This window comes from Muscardinus avellanarius (genome assembly GCF_963383645.1).
Source record: "Muscardinus avellanarius genome assembly, chromosome: 15".
Taxonomy (NCBI): Eukaryota; Metazoa; Chordata; class Mammalia; order Rodentia; family Gliridae; genus Muscardinus; species Muscardinus avellanarius.
The window spans coordinates 66,249,790-66,268,864 of NC_137801.1; the positions used below are offsets into that span (position 1 = coordinate 66,249,790).

The following is a 19,075-nucleotide window of genomic DNA, read 5'->3' on the forward strand; positions in this document are numbered from 1 at the left end:
GCACTGTCTAGTGTGAGCTCTGGGGCCTGAGGTCCCAGCCTTCACAGGAGGCTGAGGGCGAGGGGATGTGGGCGCTTCCTCTCCTGTCTCAGTCTTCTCTGGCTCCCTATCAAGTGCCAGTTGCTGGGCTGGGTTTGGGGGTGTTGTTTAACATGAGATAACAGAGTTAAACTGACACCACGGGTACCTTTTATTGAGCTCCACGTACCTGCCAAGGGCTATGGGTATAAATTTGTTTTGATTTTTGCTAGCAGTTTTAACAGGGGGCAATCCCCTTTTCTCCAGGGGACATTTGACAGCAATTAGAGATGTTTGGGTGGACATAACTCAGTGGAGGTGCTGCCGGCATCTAATAGGCGGAGGCCAGGGACTCTGGGAATCACCCTGCAAGTGTGCAGGACAGTTCCCATGGTAAAGACTATCCCAGCCCCAGGGTCAGCGTGCTGAGGCGGAACCCTTGCATCTTCCACAAGAGCCCCGTAGTGCGCTGTCACTTCAGTGAGGAAACTGGGTCTCGGGAAGGGCACTTGCCTGCAGCTCCTACTCCAACCCGGGCCAGCTGCCTTTGCTCCACCACACTGGGGCCCCAGGCAAGTCCCTCTCCTCCCGGCCTTCCTGGAACTGTGTGCAGCCTGGACATTCTCCCCGGCTGAGCTCCAGGGTCTGTAAAATGAGTCGGTCACCTACGTTTCCTACCCGGTGCACATAAACTGCTGCTCCCGATTGCAAATTTTATGTGCTGATCATGCTTGTGTTACGCTTTGGTTGGGTGACTTGTCTTCTGTGTGCCATGGGCTCGGTCTCTAGGACAAAGTCAGGCTTCATCCCCATCTAGAAGGCTGTGGAGATTCAGCAGTTGGAAAAGCCCCTAAACTCAAGCACCGTGTAGCTGTTCCCTTCATGGTCACCCCTCCACTGACGATCTCTTCTCACCTCTAAGCATCTCTCTCTGGGGATCCTTCATTCAAGTCAGGCTCAAACCCTAAGAAAGCTGCTTTAGTCCCCAAGTCTTACCTCCAGAAAAAAGGTGACTGTAGCCGGCGTGGTGGCACACACCTGTAATCCCACTACTTGGGAAGCTGAGACAGGAGGATCACAGGCTTGAGGCTAGCCTCAGCAACTTATTGAGACCCTGTTTCAAAGGATAAAGGGACTGGGAGTATAGTTTTGAGGAAGATTTCCCCTGAGTTCAACCCCAACACCCCCCCTCCCATACACTCAAAGAAAAAGAAGAGAAAGGGTGATTGTGTGCTGGGGAAGGCACTTGGGTGCGTGGGGCTCACCTTGGATTTCATACACTGATTCATTTGAAATTTCCCCAGGACTCCTCTGTGCCAGGCACTGTGGTAGGTGCTTGGACTTGTCTGTGCCTTGGTGGAGCCCACATTTTGTGGACGAGGTGGGCAGTGAGCAGAAAGGTTAATATATCACACATCTGCGCTACAAGGAAAAATAAAGCCACATGAAGGCTGAGAGTGTATCTCGGGCTGTGGGAAGCTGTGTGTGTGTGTGTGTGTGTGTGTGTGTGTGTGTGTGTGTGTGTGTGTGTGTTAGAGTGTGATTTCCCACAGGTTGGTCAGGTCACCTCTCTGGGGAGGTGACATCGTGGACGTGAGCAGAAACACCCATTTCCAACTTGAATGGAAAATGCCTGGCACCAGCTGACCCTCTGGATTCCAGGCTCACGATTGAAACCTCACAGGGCTCTCAGTGGGAGGAGACGAACAAGCGGGCAGGTATTTCTGATGGAAGAGGGTGGGTGCAGTAAGGGGGGAGTTTGGGGCACTGTGGGTACACACAGGAGGGGGTGCAGGGTGATGGATCCCTGTAGGGTGACCTTAGAGATGAGAATGGACATCAGCCCAGGGGAGAGAGGACTACATGCAAGAGACCTGGGGCAAGAAGGGTGATTCATTTGAGTGTTGGTGAGTGTTCCAGAGACTCAATTTAGAGGCCTCCATAGGCAGGAGGGAGGGCTGGTCTTCCCTCTGCTCCTAAGCTGTAACGAGGATGTGAGGATGCGTTGGAGAGCCCAGGTCCCTAAAGGGAGGCTCAGTGGCTGGAGGATGTGGAGATGCAGCCAGCTGTGTGGCTGGAATTCTGAGCAGGACTGGGGCTGTGCTGGGAGGGCTGAGCTAATGGCCGACCCTCTGCCTGGCCCTAGTGCTCTGCTGCCTGCAGCACCTCATCCCAGCCATCCCCAGCTGTGTCCTTGAGCTGGGAGAGGGGAGCAGCGGTCAGGGCGGCACCTGGGTGGCAGCTGGGAGGGGGTGAGCAGGGGCCTGTGGACAGAGCATCTTATGTGTCTCCAGCACCTCCAGTGGCTGGGGACTGACTGGGTTTGGCAGGGGCCTGGATAGGGATTCAGCTTGGGGCAGAGTAGACCAGGCACTCCTGTAACCACCTTCTCAGCCTGGCCACACAGGTGCCCAACAGGCAGGTAGGGTGCTAGAGTAAGCATGGGTCTGGGGTGCCCCATAACCTACCTCTCCCTTGGGGGCACCTGCAGGGACCTCCCTGCAGTGATGGCTGTCAGTACACCTCCCCACTCGGCTTACACCTCTTTCAACGGCCTCCCCTCTCACTCCTGTGAACACTGCTCTCCACATTGCCTCTGTTTGGAGCTCTGGCAGCACTTTCTGGATCCCTGTCCAAGGGCAATGCCTCCTGCCTCCGATCAGAAGAGGGTCCTTCTCTCTGGGATTTCTGAGGCCTGGGGCCAGGTATCCTCGGCCCAGCTCAGTGTCTGGCTCTGGGAGCCGCTGTCCTGCAGGGGGAGGGGCTCGAGCCAGCCTGCTCACTGGGAATGCCCACCTGCCCTGCCTCTGTAGCAGGGGCCCAGCCCCCTCAGGGCTTGCAGACTCTGTGGCTGGGAGAGTGCTCTGTGGCCATTTGTTGCCAGACTTGGTGCTCCCCTGGGAGGATGCCAGCTCAGCCAGGCCAGGATAAATGCCTCTCCTGGCGGGAAGAGCCAGGACTGCTGGGGTGGGGGGAGGAATCAGGCACACAGCTTCCAATCTTCCCATCTCTGTTATCCTGCTATCCTGCTGTGTATGTGTGTGTGTGTGTGTGTGTGTGTGTGTGTGTGTGTGAGAGAGAGAGAGAGAGAGAGAGAGAGAAGGGCAGAGATACATAGACACACAGACAGACACAGACAGACATTGTGCGCAATGTCTGTGACATTGTGGCACTTATTTGCTTGATTTTTATTTCTGCGCAAGGCTATGACTCCTTTCTGAAATGTCCACTGGTCTAGCTTCCTGGAATAATTATGAACAACTATGATATGCAAGAACACCACCCCAGTCCAACCACAAACTGCATGGTTTATGACACCCTCCCTCCTAAGCCCTGTGTCTGATTTCTCCAAGATCATTAACCACTAACATGTATGGAGCATTTACTTCGTGCCGGGTGGTGTCCTAAGAACGACACTCTTTCTCCATTTTCTTTAACACTTGCAGCAACTCTCTGAGATAGGACTGTGTAATTATCTCAAATTCCCAAAGAGATTGACTTAGAGAGTTCAGCCACGTGCCCAGGGGCGCAGAGCTAGCCAATGGCAAGGCTGGAATTGGAGCCCAAGTGATCTGGTTTTAGGGCCATGTTGCAATTATGGCCAAAGGCAGCAGGTCTTGGTAGGGGGATCACTGTATCTCCTGGTTAGAAAGGTGGGAGCCAGGGCCCTCCCAGTTGCAGCGGGACCCTGGTGGGTGCCCTGTGAAAGCTGAGGAACACACCTCTCCCACATGTGTACTGTATAAGCCCTTTGCAGAATGGAGCAAAAGACCTCACCAGCCATTTGGAGGCAATTCTTTGTTGTCCCCAAGTAACCAGGGCCTGCTTCACCTGGGTATCCTAAGGTGGCCCGGGGGTCGGGAGGGGGCAGAGGATGGGAGCAGTGGGTGCTACTCTGGCCAGGGAACAGCCTGCACTGGGAGCGGGTGTGAGTCTGGGCAGCTTGGGAGCATGGCTGCCCGAAGCTGAGAGCCAGATTTGGGGAAGCAGGCCTTGGTGTGGATGGGGAGATGGGACGGCTCATTGGAGCCTTCCAGGAGGAGGTGCCACTTGACCTTTCAAAGTCATCACAGGATTCAGGCTGGGAGCCCAGTGGTGACTGTGGGTAGTAAAGTCGCTTTGGTGTGGGTGGGAGGCCAGAGCTGGAGGACAGGTTTCCAGTCCCATGGGGCTTCTGGAATCAGGAGTCAGGGCTAGGCTTGAGGTGGGAATGGTTCTGGGAGACAGAAGTGGCAGTGGTGTCTTTTATTTGGCGGCACAGAGGGTGGGGGCCTTGCAGCTCCAGGGGCTGGGGAGACTTCTGAGGAATGGCTCCAATCGGGGTGAAGGTTGGGGCCGCTCAGTAGAAGACCCTCAGAACTGGCCAGGCCGGGTGGGCCTGGGTGGGTGAGCAGCCCGCACCAGGGAGAGGCTGGGGCTTCCTGAGAAGGTGTGTATGGAATGAAGAGAGTGATGGGCCAGGTTAGGGAGCAGAGGCCCCCTTGGCCTGCTGCCTCTGAAATGGGGCAGGAGGGAAAGGAGAGAGGGCTTGGGGGCCTTTGTGAAGCATGCTTGCTCTCCCAGCCTCTCTGCCTGCAGCCAGCGTGCGGCCTGGGCTCCTGGCCCTGGGGGAGGGTGGGAGTGAGGGTGTGCACAGGGAGGTAACATCTGACTCAGGGGAGGGCTCTGGTCTTGGTGTCCCCCAAAGTAGCTGGTGGTACAGTGGTTAGAGCCTCCTGCTAATGAGACAAGGTGACAGGCTGATCATCTGGCTTTATGCACTGTAAACTGTTTCTGAGCCAGACAGTAGCCCCACTCTGTCCCTGTCCTTGGCCCCAGACTCTCCCTAGTGCTGGCCTGGCCTGCATCTTCCCCTCAGCACAGTAGGAAGTGGTCAGAGACCATGGCTCTGTACATGGTCTGTACAGCCTCCCTTCAGATCTTGGGACCTGGCTGCTGTCCCTGACACCAGCACTAACTACGCAAGGGTAGACAGGTGGGCCCAGAGCTGCTGGCTGGGACCCCGGGCCCTTGATTCCAGCAGACGGCCCCTAGTTGCCAGTTATGCACCTGATTCTCCCCTGGAGAGGCACTGGGAGGTTTCTGTTAAACTCTTAACTGGAAATAGGTTGTCTGAAACTCAGAATTCCATTCTGGCTTGATTGGTCTTCACTAGAGGCTCAGAAGAGTTTCCCACAGTCCTTCGGTGCTTTGACATTGGTGTCTAGCGATCCCATAGGAGAGGATGAGCTCCCTGGAGTGAAATCAGAGGAGGCTGATGGCCCTGCCTTTGACAGTTGAGGGGTGTTCTGACCCTGCGGACCTAACTCGTGGGGCCTATCTCCCCACTACCCTCAGCTCTCAGGTCAGAATCTGCAATGGCTTGTTTTTTGTCTCTAGGGTGGCGTGATGGATGACAGGAGCGATGATTCTGTGTCTGTCTCCACCTTGAGCTTTGGCGTGAACAGACCCACCATCTCCTGCATCTTTGACTGTAAGTGATGCTTGTGGGACCCATGGGGGTGATGGGGTACTACTATCTGTGTGGTCAGGTGTGTGTGCGTGCATTGGGGCTCTGGAGAATGGAGGCTGTGTGCTTTTTGTGATTGTGTGTCCTTCAATGTGTGTGTGTGTGTGTGTGTGTGTGTGTGTGTGCGCGCACATACACATGTCTGTGTATGGTGTGTGAATAAACTCAAGTTTGAGATCAGGCATTCAAGGCCCTCAGCATCTATTCAGCCTCTCCCCTGGTCCCACGACTCAGCACTCAGGCCTTCGCACTGTGATTTGAGCTCCTGTAGGGTGGCCTGCGTCATTTTTATTATTTGGCCCTTCTGTGCTTTCTAGCACCACCCTCCCCTCCCACCCCAGCTCTTAGATACCCCAGACCCTCACTCAAGTATCTTTTTTTTTCCTTTGGTTAAGATGGGAACCGCTACCATCTACGCTGCTACATGTACCAGGCCCGGGACCTGCCTGCAATGGACAAGGACTCTTTTTCTGGTAGGTGGGAGAGGGAGGAGCTTGGGAGACCACGGCATGGGAGCTGAGACTGGAGATGTCAGGCCCAGGTGTCTCTTTGTGGGCAGGTGCTGGCTTCAGGATCCTATGGCCTCCCGATCCCCAGGGGCAGAAACCCTCCTCCATGGCCCACTGTACCCTCTGAAGGGTCTGGCTTTGCTGACCACCCTCCTTCTCAAAAGTTAGGCCGCCACTCTGTCCTGGGCCTCTGGCAGCCTCCTACTCTCTTGATTTGTTGCATAGACCAAGGCTGATCTGTGAGGACATCCTTGAGGCCCCATACCAGATCCAGTCTCCTCTGCACTCCCCACTTGGTCCCGGGGCCCGTAGCCCAGGCTGAAAACCCTCAGTTGCACCGGATGTAGCTTCTGACCCTGAATCTCTCAGATCTGTTTATTCAGAATCCTACTGTTCTTGTTTCTAATTTTTTTTTTTTTCAGAACTGGAGTTTGAAATCAGGGACCTTCTACCTTTGAGATATACTCTCAGCCCTAATTTTTTATTTTTTCATTTGGAAAGAGGATCTCACTAAATTGTGTGGAGCCTCATTCAGGAGCAGAGGCTGGTCATGAACCTGCAACTGTCCCGCCTCAGCCTCCCAAGTACTGGGATTACAAGCATGCGCCACCACGTCTGGGGCCTTGCCCCTTCTTATCCCAGTCACGTGGTGGCCTGTTGGCCTGCCTGCCCCCTTGCACACGGCCCCAGATGTACCTGGGCACACCACTCCGCCACTTTCAAACATAGACCCTGACAGATGAACCCTTCCCCTGTAGCCTGGCAGACAAGTCCTCGAGGTGTGGCTTCTGAGGGCCTCGCCAGTTTCGTCCACGTTTGCTCCTCTCTGCCTGCTGGCCCGAGCCCCTCCGGCTCCTTCCACATTTTCCAGCTCTCCCGTGTGCCTGGCCTTTGTGCTCCAGTTCCTCTGCCTAGAACGCATCCTCTCCCCAGTTTCAACCCAGGGAACTCCTAGTCATCCTTCAGGACCAGCCCAGCTGCCCTCTGAGTCTCTTACAAACTGAACTCTTGCTTCTTCGTCAGTGCTTAGCTGGTACTTCTCTCAGAGCCCTTGGCCTTGTGTCGATGAGTTACATTCTCTCTGCCACAACCATCCTGCTTTGACCGTGAGCTCCCCCAGGTGAGGGCCTTGTCTTCCCGCTGAACCTGCAGCATTGGGCATCTAAGAATGAATATTTACCCAGTTCTCACTGTGCCCAGGTGTGCTACTGACAGTATCTCACGTGACCCTTAACCTGCCCTATGAGGTAGATGTTCAGACTCCCTGCTTGACAGGTGAAGAAATGGACAAGGCTCATTAAATGGCTTGAGTTGAAAAGTGGACGGGTGACAGAGCTGGGAATTGAAGCCAAGGCGATCACCCACCCACTGTCTGGCTGAGCAGGATTGAGTCTCAGGAGAGGGGCCTCCCAGGCTCAGAATGGCTCCCCGGCTTCCCGCCGGGTGCTTGTGTGCCTTCTCAGCCTGCTCTCCTCCTCCACGTAGGGTCTGTTTCCTCCTCCCCCAGCAGCTATGGTCCTTAGTTCCTTTCCTCTGGGTGGGCGACCTGTCCTCCAGCCCCAGGCAGCCAGGCCCATGGTGGGGTGGGTGCAGTAGCTTCTGCTCTGGGCTTTGGAGCGTGGCTCCTGAGTGTACCCTTCGCAGAGCCAGCAGGCAGGGAGTAGAGAGCCCTGTCTGGAATTCCCATCCAGGATTCCAACCACCGCAGGTTGCCCTGTGAAAAAAAGAAACAGACTCATTTACAGCCTTGCCTCCTCTCCCTCTGGGCACGAAGGGCGAGGGTTTGTGGCCAGGCGGGGCCTGGGTGGAAGGTCCCTTGTCCTCTGTGCCCGTCTGTCTGAGGACCCCGAGCGAGGGAGCTTGTCCAGGGACCGGTGTGGGGAGCCAGAGCTCAGTCTGGGGACAGCGGTGGTAGGATCAGCATGGCACTGGCCAGTAGCGACGTCACACTTTCCATCCTGGCCCCACCCCCTCCCCCAGATAAACATCCCTGGAGCTTTGAGGGCACAGCCCAGGGCTTCCTCAGAGGCCACCGGCTTCTGAATGAAAGGACTGATTGAGCAGCTGCTGGAAAGGAAAACAGCAGCCAACACGGGGGAACCTATAAAACCCAGAGTGTTTATTTTCACTCCCAAACCCTAAACCAAAGCAATTTCTCCCCTGGAACTGACCCTGGGGCGGCTGGCGGCCCGAGGCTGTGCGCGGCCACCGGCTGGCATTTCTCTGAGGAAACTCATGTGTGAATCCGGAATGTCTGGGGCCAGGGGAGGGTCTAGCTCTGTCTGCTGCTGCTAGCACCTTCCAGCTGCCTGCTGGTGTCTGGGGCAGAAAGGGCCTTCCCCAGGACTGACCCCTGGCGCCCCGGGGCTGTCCTGGGCTCCTGCCTCACCCTAGCCCTGGGCTCTGCTTGTTTCTCTGTGGTGAGCTATGGGGCTGCCCGGAGGCCAGGGCTGGAACTGCCCCTTCTTCCTGACTGAGGAATTGAGGGGATAGCGGGAAATACTTAGTGCACAATACCAAACTTGGGAGAAGGAGGCTTTCGTAGAGATGTTGCCCGAGGAATTCCCTTCAAATGGGGCTTGAGCCTTGAGTGTCAGTCTGATCCTCTGCACCCGCAGAAGACATCTGTGAAGTGTACTTGTGTTTAGGAACCTGTGCCACTAGTCCTAGTGGGTTCTCTTTGGTAGTTGAGATGGGCTTTCTAGTGTCTCGTGAGTGCCTCTTGGACAGTCTGGCTTGGCTTTGAACTAAAAGCTGGGACTGCAGGGTACTTAGAAATCACCTGCCCTCCAAGTGGTACCTGGCCCCACCCCGCCACCCCTGGGATTCCGGAGATGGCAGCAATGGCCCCCTGAGCCTTTGAGCTGGTTGCTCTTCATTGTAGATTGGTATTTCTCAAAGGGAATCGGGCCAGAAGCTGTCTGCTTTGCCAAATTGCTCTCCAGGGGGTTCTACTCTGCCTCATCCCCCCAGCTGAGAGCTGCGCTGCGTGGGATGAAGCTGCAGCTCTGTCAGTAGAGCTGTCACCCAGATGGAGGACCCTCAGGTAGCCCTGCCGTGATGTCACCACAGATGCCCTGAGCTTGAGGGGCCCAGAAATATTTCTCTGTGGGTCTCATGTGGCCCAAGGTGGCTACTCAAGCCAAGGAGAGGTGGCTGACACACCGGACACCACGCCCTTTTCTAACCTGTAGGGGGACATCTATCGAGAAATCAGAAGCTCCAATGTCCCGTTGCTGGCCCAGCGGCTCCCTGTGCAGCTGGTGGTCCTGAGAGGCGCTCCTGGCCACTGTGAGGTCTGAAGAGCTGTGGTGCCCCACAGCCCCATTGGTGGTCACCCTCTTGGTAGCTAGTTGCTTTAATTTCCTCCCAGAGCTGGACTCCATCTTGAGTGGTACCAAGGGGGAGGTGTTCTTGCTTTCTTCTTATTTGGGGCGTCCCATGTCTGGACTCTTGTTATTCCCCTCCCCACCCCTGCCCTGTTTTGTAAGCACAGCTTTGTGATCAGGTTGGTTCTGGCAGGGTCAATCCACCCCATGAGCACGAGGAGGTGTTTTCCAAAATGCATCAGAGGCTTGTGAAATGCTCCACTTAGAAAGGGTTCCTGAGTTGAGAGACTGGGAAACAGCTTTCAGGTTTACAATGCACAGCGGCTCAGGAGGCTCTGCGGCTGCAGGAAGGAGCCCATTTAACCTGTTTAAGCACCCCTTAGCTCCTGGAGAAGAGCACTCATCGGCATATAGCTTTTGGTCTCAACGGCTCGGCCTGCATGCAGGACCATTGTGATCTTCCTAACCCGACCCTTCTGCCCTGGTGTCCCTTTCTTCCTCTCCATCAGACCAACCGTCTTTGCCTGTGCTATGCTGGGTGCCTGAAACTTTTTCTTGGTCTGCGTTTCTTGGTCTGTGTTGGCTGCTTCCTCATTTTTGAGACACAGGGTAGGAGAACTCCTTCAGGAGCACTGACTCCATGCCACCAAGCTGCACTGGGCACCCCTGCCCCTCTTACCTGTATGTTCCACTGTTGACCTGCACATCGCTTTGCTTTGTAACTGTTGCTTAGTTACCATTTCCAACCAGGAGTTGTGATGTTAAGAGTTTAGATTGGTCTCATTCATCTTTGTGTTCCTAGTACCATGCTAACCTACCACCTGGAGGCTAATTAATAATCATCTATTGAATGACTGATGGATTACAAACAACACCAGGGTGAACATCTTCGTACATACAGCTTTTGGTCAATTTGGATGATTCCCAGGAGTACAGGGAAAAGGGTACAACAGTTTTATGTTTTTTAGGGCATACTTCCCAATTGCTTTTCTGAAGGATCACTAAATTGCTTCCAGCAATAAAAGCAAATACTTCATCAGCTGTTTGCCACACCGGGCTTTATAATTTTGAACAATTTTTCTTAGGTTTATAGGAAAGTTTATTGCTGTAGGTTCGTTTTAACTTGCACTGCCTCCATTGCTAGCAGTGCCCTCCATCCTCCAGGTCTATGAGTGTGGCACCGGAGCCCTGGGCTAGGAGTGCGGGGCTGGTGCTGGTCCTGCCTGATCAGTCCTTCTGGGGCAAAGCTCCCTCTGCTGACAGAGTGTGACACTGCCTGCCCTGCTCCCCACATGCTGGCCTGGGCCGGTTGGTAGGCAGGCCCCTGGGGACTGAACACAGAAGGTGCTCGCTGGGGCTCCAGGAAGGGCTGGGTGACAGGGCTCAGCCCAGGCAGTCGGTGCGGGGGCTCTGAATGCAGCCAGAGCTGCTTGCCTGGGGCTTGGTGACTGTCCCTGGCTGTCTTGTGGTGGCCTCCTTGTGTCCTTGTGTGCTGAAGCCTCTCCGGGAGGCTTGTGGAGTGCGGTCTCTATGGCCAGGCAGGCATGGCCCCCGGGAGAGACTCAGGCCAGCCCTTCCTCTTCCCCTCCGCGTCTCCTTGGAAAGCTGCCTCTGCCTGTTCTTGGCTTCTGTGCCCAAGGATGTGCCTGTGAGTCCATCTGAGCACCTTGCTATAGTACCCCCCCCTTGTTTCTTTTGGGGGGAGGGGCTGGCCCTCTTGGGGGAGAGGCCAGGCCCAGCACACAGTAGCCCAGTGTCTGAGGCCCCAGGCCTCCAGGCCTGCTCTTTACAATGCCTTTGTTGTGTTTTTTCCTTCCTTGGGCGGGTGGGGCGCGTGTGTGTGTCTGGGTGAGTTTTGTTTGAAAGCCGCCCCCTCCCCGTCCCCTCCAGCGCTGAGCTCATTGCCTGGGCTGCTGGAGCTGCTGGAAGGAGTCCGCCAGCTCGGGGGCCAGCGTGGGGGGTGCTGCCAACACCAATACAGCGTGTACAGCCGCTACAATGTGCAATTGTGATCTTTGTGTAAACGTGGTCGGTCTGGGGCCCGCACGCTTATAAAAATAAAGCATTGGGAAGCATGGGGGGTGGGAACAAAAGGGGCTTTTTCGCTGGCTCTCTAATATGGTTTTATTTATCGGAACGCGCCCTCCTTCCTTACTGGAACTGGGAGAGGTTCTCTGCCGAGCTTGGAGCTGATGGTATCACAGCCAGACGGTTTCATTAAATGCACAGACGCCACCACCAGGTCCTGCCAGGGGCAGGAGGGAAAGGGCTCGGGCCAGCCTTCCAGGGCCGGTGCATGGAAGGGGGAACCCCTTGCCAGGCAGGCTCCACCAGGTAGGGGTGGGCGGGCATGGTGGTGTTTTTCACTGCCAGAATCTTCTAACCCTCTCTACCTCCAGGGTTGAGCTTTAAACCAGTTTTCTGTAGCATGCTCTCTATGACCAACCCTGCTGTACTTTTTGGGCTGGAGCTGACCAGCTGGCCCCAGGCTGGTGGCTACCTCCCTTTAGCTAAGCCCAGTGTTTTCAGCCAGTGGGTGCCCCTCGCCCTTACAACTGGCTGTCACCCACCCCACCTTCTCACCTCTTCTGCAGCCAGAGCGCCTCTCTCAGCCACCTCTCATGTGGTGGCTTTGCTAACCTCTCTGTCTCCTTGTTGCAGAGAGCTTGCCCTGCCCCTCTCTTCTCTGTGGGAAGTACAGACTCCTCATTGCAGTTCCCATCCCAGCCCCAGGGTTGTTGGACGTCCTCTTGTCCTCCTGAGCCCAGCAAGGTAGAGGCCATTACTTCTCTCAAGGTCCCACAGGGAACTGGTGACCAGATGGGCTGGCCAGTGGGCTCAGGCACTGCAGGATGGGGCAGGGTGCCGAGCGTATCGGGCATGGGTTAAGGCACTGGGCGCAGGCCTCCCAGGCATCAGCACCAGCTGCTAGCCTCCTGCATCCCCAGACTGTCCTAACCAGGTACCCTCCACATTTGGAATTTGGAATCTTATAAAAAAATGGCCAACAAACTGGCCCCTTTGGGGATAAGGTGGAAGAGTGCCTTCCTCTAAGTCTTGCTCCTCCCTCAATCACACACACTTGGTCCCTCAGGACCGTGTCCCACATTGGTTCCCAGGTGCATCCCTGAAGGCAGCAGCAGCAACAGCATCACCTGGGAATTTGCTGGAAATATGTGGGACCCTCCAAGATTTGCTGTGCCAGCCAGAGTGTGGGGTGGGCCCAGTGGTCTGTGTTCACCTTCCAGGTGATTCTGTGGCATGGTCTCATTGGAGAACCATGGCCCTGGAATCTGCTTTGGTGATACCAAGGGGACTAGGCAGAAATTTTGATTTGTGGTGGTTGGGTCCCAGGCTGGTGTAGTGGGGCTGGCAGGCTGCAAAGGGGTTTGGAGACAGAAGGAGCTCATACCACCAACTCACTAACAGCTTTTAAATCCATGCCCAGCCAAGACCATCTCTGCCTGGACCATTGCAGTAGTCTCATGAGTGGCCTCCCTGAGCCCCTTCCAGTTTGTTCTCTGATACAGCTGGGGTGATTTGCTCAAATTTTATTCTCAGCCCCCCCCCCTACATCTACTCCCTAGCCGGGTGTGCAAAAGGCACTCAATAAATGCCCACTGGATGAGTACGGAGTAAAAGAACTGTACAGGGATTCATTTCCTCCACACAGACCTTGCTTCTTGTGGCCAGCTCGGGAAGCAGGGAACAAGGAAAGTTTTCTGGGTCAATGCACACAGGTTCAGGCCCCAGGGTGGCCCCGCCACTGGACCTAGGGAGGGGCTGGGAAGGCCCCCTGGGAAAATGGGTTCCAGCCTGAATGTTGTTCCAGAGTGGCAGCCACAGCCCTGCTGCAGTTGTGTGGCCTGTATGGCTCCTGAACAGGCGACTTTCATGGTCCCTGTTGTATCCTATCTCTCTTCCCCATCCACACAGATCCCTACGCGATTGTCTCCTTCCTGCACCAGAGCCAGAAGACGGTGGTGGTGAAGAACACCCTGAACCCCACCTGGGACCAGACCCTCATCTTCTACGAGATCGAGATCTTTGGCGAGCCAGCCAGCATCGCCGAGCAGCCGCCCTGCATCGTGGTGGAGCTCTATGACCACGACACCTATGTGAGTATGCTCACCTGGTTTCCTGCAGGACTCCAGGGAGCCAAGCTGTGAGCTCTGGGTCTCCAGACTCTTGGTTCCCCATACAGCTGGGTGTGCCCTAAGGCTGGGTCTCTCGCCTAACCTCAGGCTGTAGTGTAATTAAAACTATGTTAGAGGAATTAAAAATGGATTGCTAGTACATGGGGTGTGCCTGTGGCAGACATCACTAATCAACTGCAGCAGAGAGAGAGGGGAAAGGTCTGGAAAGAACCCTTGGCTGTGCATCAGGAGCCTGGGATTTCTTTGTCTCTACCCTGCTTATGTGATCTCAGACTGGTCCCTTCTTCCCTGTATTGATTTCACAAACATTTATCAAGGACTTGCTTTACCTGGACTAGATACCTCTTGCTTGGGATTTCCCGTCTAGGTGGGAGCTGAGACTCACCACAAAGTAGAGAATCCTCTTTTGAGAGAGTGTGTCCCAGTTGCCCCCTAGCTCTGTGGCACAGGCAGGGCCTCTTCAGGGAGCTGTCCAACAGAGCTTCCTGTGGTGGTGGACCTGCCCTAGAGTTGCGCTCTCCAAGATGGGAGCTGCCTGCCACTCATGGCTGTGGAGTACTTGAAATGTGGCTGATACAAACTGAGCAACTGGGTTTTAAATTCCATTGAGTTTTAAGGCATTAAAATGTGAATCCAAATAGCTTTGGGTGGCTAGTGCCCCAGTAGTGGTGCAGGTCTAGGAGATACCCGGGAGGGAGAGTAAGAGCCAGCTGCAGTATCAAAGAAGGCAGACCTGTGTGTGTGTGTGTGTGGGGGGCATAGGCCTGAAATAAATGTGGCGCGGGGTGGCGGGGAAGGCAGAGGGAAGTTGCAGCCCAGCACAGGGGCGTGGGAGGTGTGAGGAGGGGATTAGGCGAGCTGGGAAGGAGAAAGCATGGGGCCAGGGAGATGGGATGGGGTGATGGGGTATGAGCAACATCTTTAGAAGAGGAGGTTACATGCTGCTGAAGAGATGAGTGGGCATGGAGCAAAGGAGCCTGCCTGTATGGGGGGAGGTTGTAGGTGGTGGGAGAGGCAGGGTTTGGAAGATGTTTCCAGTACAAGTTGCTACACCTTGGGTTGTAGGGAGGATATGGTGGCCAGGGACCCGGGGAAGGTGATGCTGTTTAGGGGCCTGGGCTGGGGGCCCAACCTGAGAGCTCTTGGGGAGGATATGGAGCTATGGGGGAAATGAGCAACTGCAGGGGACTGTATGGAGAAGAGTGCAGAGCCTGGCACCTTTGGGGACAGGGAGGAGGAAGGGATGTCTGAGGACACCTTTAGGGGCAGAAGGAGCAGGGTAAGTGCTGGTCCAGGCTGGGCCCAGGGGTGCCCAGGCTGCACCGGGGTTCTGTGTGGTCTTGCCCACCCACACCCAGTCACACCCAGTCACACAGTCACAGTTGCTCTTTCTACCTGGCTACCTGCTTGTCTCATCCACTGCTACCACCAACCCAGGCCTCTTGGCCACATGGCTGGTTAGCCCAAAGAGACCCTCCCAAAGCCACCTGACCTCCTTAAAATGTCACTCCAAGCCTGCGTCCATTATTCCCCTGTGGGCCAGTGTTCAGGAGGGAACCGCGGGGGAGAAGAACCCAGAGCCCTGGAGTGAGCTGAGGTTGTGCCTGTACCTGTTGGCAAATGGCCCTGGGCTCCTGCTGTCCTGCCAGCCCAGGCCCACTGCCAGTCCTGCCCACAGCCAGGACACAGGGGCTGCAGGGGCAATCCCTGGCCTCGAGGAGCCTTCAGGATCACTCCCAGTGCTATGGCTGCTGACCACTTGGAGTGATTGGTACCAGCTGTCACCTGCTGGTGTGGGCCTTTATGCAGGAGCTGGCAGCCATTCCAGGGTGGCTTTTAGGGATGCGAGTCCTGCAGTCAGGGCTACCTCCCAACTCTCGCTCTGGGCCTTGCTCTGGGTGGGGCACGAGGACTTGTGAAGGCCACAGTACCATCTGGCCGAACTTGGGCAGGACTGTGAATGATGAGCATGCAGTGGCCGAGAAGGGGAGAGGGCAGCAGCACGGGGTGACCCACCTGAGGGCAGGGAAGTGCAGCACTGAGACCAGTAGGTGGGGGAGCGGATGAGCAGGCAGGGAGCCAGGCAGGGAGGAGAGGTGCCAGGCTGCAGTGAGAGGGCTTTTGGTGCCAGAGGAGAGTTTGGAGTCTTCTTCTGGACAACCGTGAGCCAAGGAAGGTACCTGGACAACGGAGTCATCAGGTGACTCGTCATTTTAGCAAGATTTATGAAATCTAACAAGCATGATCAGGCCCCCCATTTTAAAGCTGGAGAATTTAAGGATGAACTGAAGAGTCAGGAGTTAAATCCCTGGGAATGTCACCAGCTGTCCCTCTAATGGGCTCAGCACTGGATTAAAGCAGGGCCAACAGTAGTTGGACATACAGAGGGACTTCCTGACCATGGTGGGAATTGGAACCTAGAGCAGTGGCCAGAGGCTGCTGGGATCTTCTCTTGTCCTCCCCTTGCTGGTGGTGGGAAGGAAGGGTATCTGCCATTTGCACAGTGGGCTGCCCTGACTTCCAAAGCTCTTTCAAGCCAAGGAGGCAGGATGCAGGCCCGATAATCTCTGAGCCAGGGGGACACTGACTCTTCTTCCTCCACGTCGGGTCTAGGGTGCAGATGAGTTTATGGGCCGCTGCATCTGTCAGCCGAGCCTGGAACGGATGCCCCGGCTGGCTTGGTTCCCGCTGATGAGAGGCAGCCAGCCAGCAGGGGAGCTGCTGGCATCTTTTGAGCTCATCCAGAGAGAAAAGGTGAGGCTGGTTCATTTTCCAGAGCCAGGAGACCCAGAAAGGGTTACCTGGCAAGGGTGGGTAATGCAGGACTTCCAGCACAGCCCTCTTCCCCACCAGGGCCAGTGCGAAGGGGCGCGTGTGCTGTCTCCTCTGAAAGTCGGGCCTCCTACTGAGATCCATTTGTTGTCCATCTTTCCTGAACTGTAAATCGGGACCATATATATCATCGGGGTAGAGTTAGCATCTGGCATATCCGGGCCCTCTAGCCACTGGACTCATTCTCCCTGGGTTGTGCCCTGATGTGGTTTCTAGGAGGGCCTCTCTGGTCTGGTGGACGGGCCTTCACCGCAGTGATAGAGAACTCCAGGGACAGGTATGGGTGGGATTCTACGTCCAGTGCTGGCTTTGCTATGGCCTAGCTGCATGGCCCTGGGCAGCCACATCCCTACTGTAATACAAGAGGTGTGGGCTAGAGCTCTGCCTTCAAATTGCTCTGGATATGTGAACCCAAGATGGAAACCAACAGAAGGAGGAGGGCTATTCTGGGTGAAGTGTAATAGCACCTGCAATCCCTGATCACTGTTATACCCCATGGTGTTGTTTCGTGTTTTTGCCTGGTCAGGGCAGAAGTGAGGGCTAGGGCCTTGGTGACAAGCATGTGACCAAAGCCCTCTTTCTCTTCACCCTAGCCGGCCATCCACCATATTCCTGGTTTTGAGGTAAGTCTTCTTCTTATCTTTCTTTCTTTCAACTGATCGCTAGCTTCCCTGTGTTTGTAAACCCTTCCAGGGTCTGGGAAGGGCAGTCTGCAGCAACTGTGGCCAACCTGCCCCCCATCCCCAGCTTCTTCAAGTAGAGGAGGGTTCTGTGGGTTTCCAGGGGTAGGAGGAGACTGGGCCCCTTTTATGCAAGATCTCCCTGGCCAGCCCGGGCTCCACCTGGCTTTTTTCTTTGAGAGGTGGGAGAAACAGTCTCACACTGCAGACACCTTAAGGTCACCCAGCTCAGTGGCTGTTGAGTGGACTGGACATTGTGAATCACCTGGCAGCTTTAAACTCTTCAGTGCTCAGGCCCCACCCCAGACCAAATGAAACACAACCTCCGGGGCCGCGGAGTCTTCCCGCAGTGCCCAGGGGCTTTTATTGTACATCTGGAGCAGAGGACCACTGACTTAGCCTCCTGATTCAGAGAGTGTGGTCAGGCCCAGCAGCCTCGGCATCCCATGGGATATCGTGAGGAATGCCCATCCTGAGCCTCCCTTCCACTGGCTCTGGGGTGCATCCAGCATCCTGTGCTTACACTAGCGCTCTGGGGACTCCCCATGCACACTGAGTTTCAGAGACTGATTTAAACTAAATTTCCCAACTTGTTTTCCCCACAGGACCCTGTTTTTTTTTTCTTCTTTACCAGTGATGAGGGTTTTGTGCCCTTCTTACTGTGCTCCTTCCTCCTCCTGGGAACATGATAGAAAGTGCAGATGTCTGATGGGCGCCAGGCCTTTCCTATTCCTTACGCTATTCCAGTCCAGGCTCGGCTGTGGCCATTTGGACCCTCATTTGCCTTTATGAGGCGGCCCACACAGGCCTAGACAGGTCTCACACACAAGCCCTCCTAGGCCACCACCTCCCACCCAGCCTCGGCCTCCCCTTTCTTCTGACTGGTTTTCCTCCCTGTCCTCTCTGAGCTCTGGCTCTCAATCCTGCCAGCCCCAGAGACTAGGTTCTTTTTTTCGGTTCCCCAAGTCCACAGGTCCACAGAGGCAACATCTCCAGGCCTGGGGCCTGGCTTCTAGGTGGGAAGTTGCTGCTCCCAGGCTCTGTTCCCACAGGTCTTCTTCTAGTTTACCTATCACTTCTGGAGCTGATTAGCTCTAGGCTCTCTTCCTAGCAGCCCTGGATCCAGGGCTGCTTCGAGGGGCCTCCTGGAGGGCATGGCTTGGTGGGAGGGGGCTTCCATTGGCATCTCTTCATGGTGATGTCTGGTGTGCGGGTCTCTGGCCCAGCCTAGTGTTGCTTGTTACTAATGGAGAATTTCTACCTCTCCTCTTCCTCCTGCATTATTTCTTGGATGTGGAATGTCCCATGGTTGTGGCCCAGGTGCAGGATACATCAAGGGTCCTGGACGAGGTGAGCTGGACTGGAGCTGGGGGGTGGGCGGGCAGACATGGAGGTGAAGACCAGCCTCCCAGCATGCACCCGAGCCTTCCAGGTTCCATGCCCAGCAGGCACGTGCTGCACGGGGACTGGTCTGGATTTTATTCTCCATTCTCTGAGTGGGGGTCCAGTGCTGCCAAGGATATGAGCTAGGGTGGTTCTGACCTCAGAAACTTGTTGGCCCTCCCGGGAGGCCAGACTCACCCAGCCTACTTGGGCAATGATGTTGAGTTCTATTTGTTTGAGTACCAGGTGGCACATTTTCAAGACTCAGATGTTTGGCAGGGGCCCACATAGTCACGGAAGCTTTTTTGGTGGAGGTGGCATTAGCTAGATATCATCCCTGAGCTTAGGAAGGTGGGTAACATGCCTTTAGCCCAGCAGGCTGCAGGCCAGCGTGGGGCCTGGCTAGTTAAGAGGATGGGCGGGCTGGATATTCTTAGGGCCTGAAGAAGTTTGGAGTCGCTGCTACGTGAAGCAGGCCACGTCCTTGGGGAGTGAGAAGCACGTTCCCCTTTCCAGTCCTGTGCATCTGTGAGGGGCTGGTCATGGGCGAGCTGGGAGTAGAGGCCTGGGTAGAGAGACAGGAAGGAGGCCCAGTCAGAGGGGGAGATGGGGAAAGGGCAGCCACTTCCTGCCGCCAGGGAATCCCCAGGCTGGGAGC

At 55.6% G+C, this 19,075-nt stretch overlaps 1 protein-coding gene across 14 annotated transcripts in view; it reads left to right on the forward strand.

Moving 5' to 3' along the window:
• DYSF (dysferlin) overlaps nucleotides 1-19,075 on the forward strand; it is a gene marked incomplete at both ends in the record, with an annotated part of 231,285 nt that overhangs the window by 139,523 nt on the left and 72,687 nt on the right. For all 14 annotated transcript variants that reach the window (XM_080711955.1, XM_080711953.1, XM_080711959.1 and 11 more), the window contains 6 exons: nucleotides 5,398-5,491; nucleotides 5,923-6,000; nucleotides 13,302-13,483; nucleotides 16,136-16,276; nucleotides 16,948-16,977; nucleotides 18,355-18,384. In XM_080711955.1, coding sequence (XP_080568081.1) covers nucleotides 5,398-5,491; nucleotides 5,923-6,000; nucleotides 13,302-13,483; nucleotides 16,136-16,276; nucleotides 16,948-16,977; nucleotides 18,355-18,384 — 555 coding nt within the window. The remainder of the gene's footprint in view (nucleotides 1-5,397; nucleotides 5,492-5,922; nucleotides 6,001-13,301; nucleotides 13,484-16,135; nucleotides 16,277-16,947; nucleotides 16,978-18,354; nucleotides 18,385-19,075) is intronic.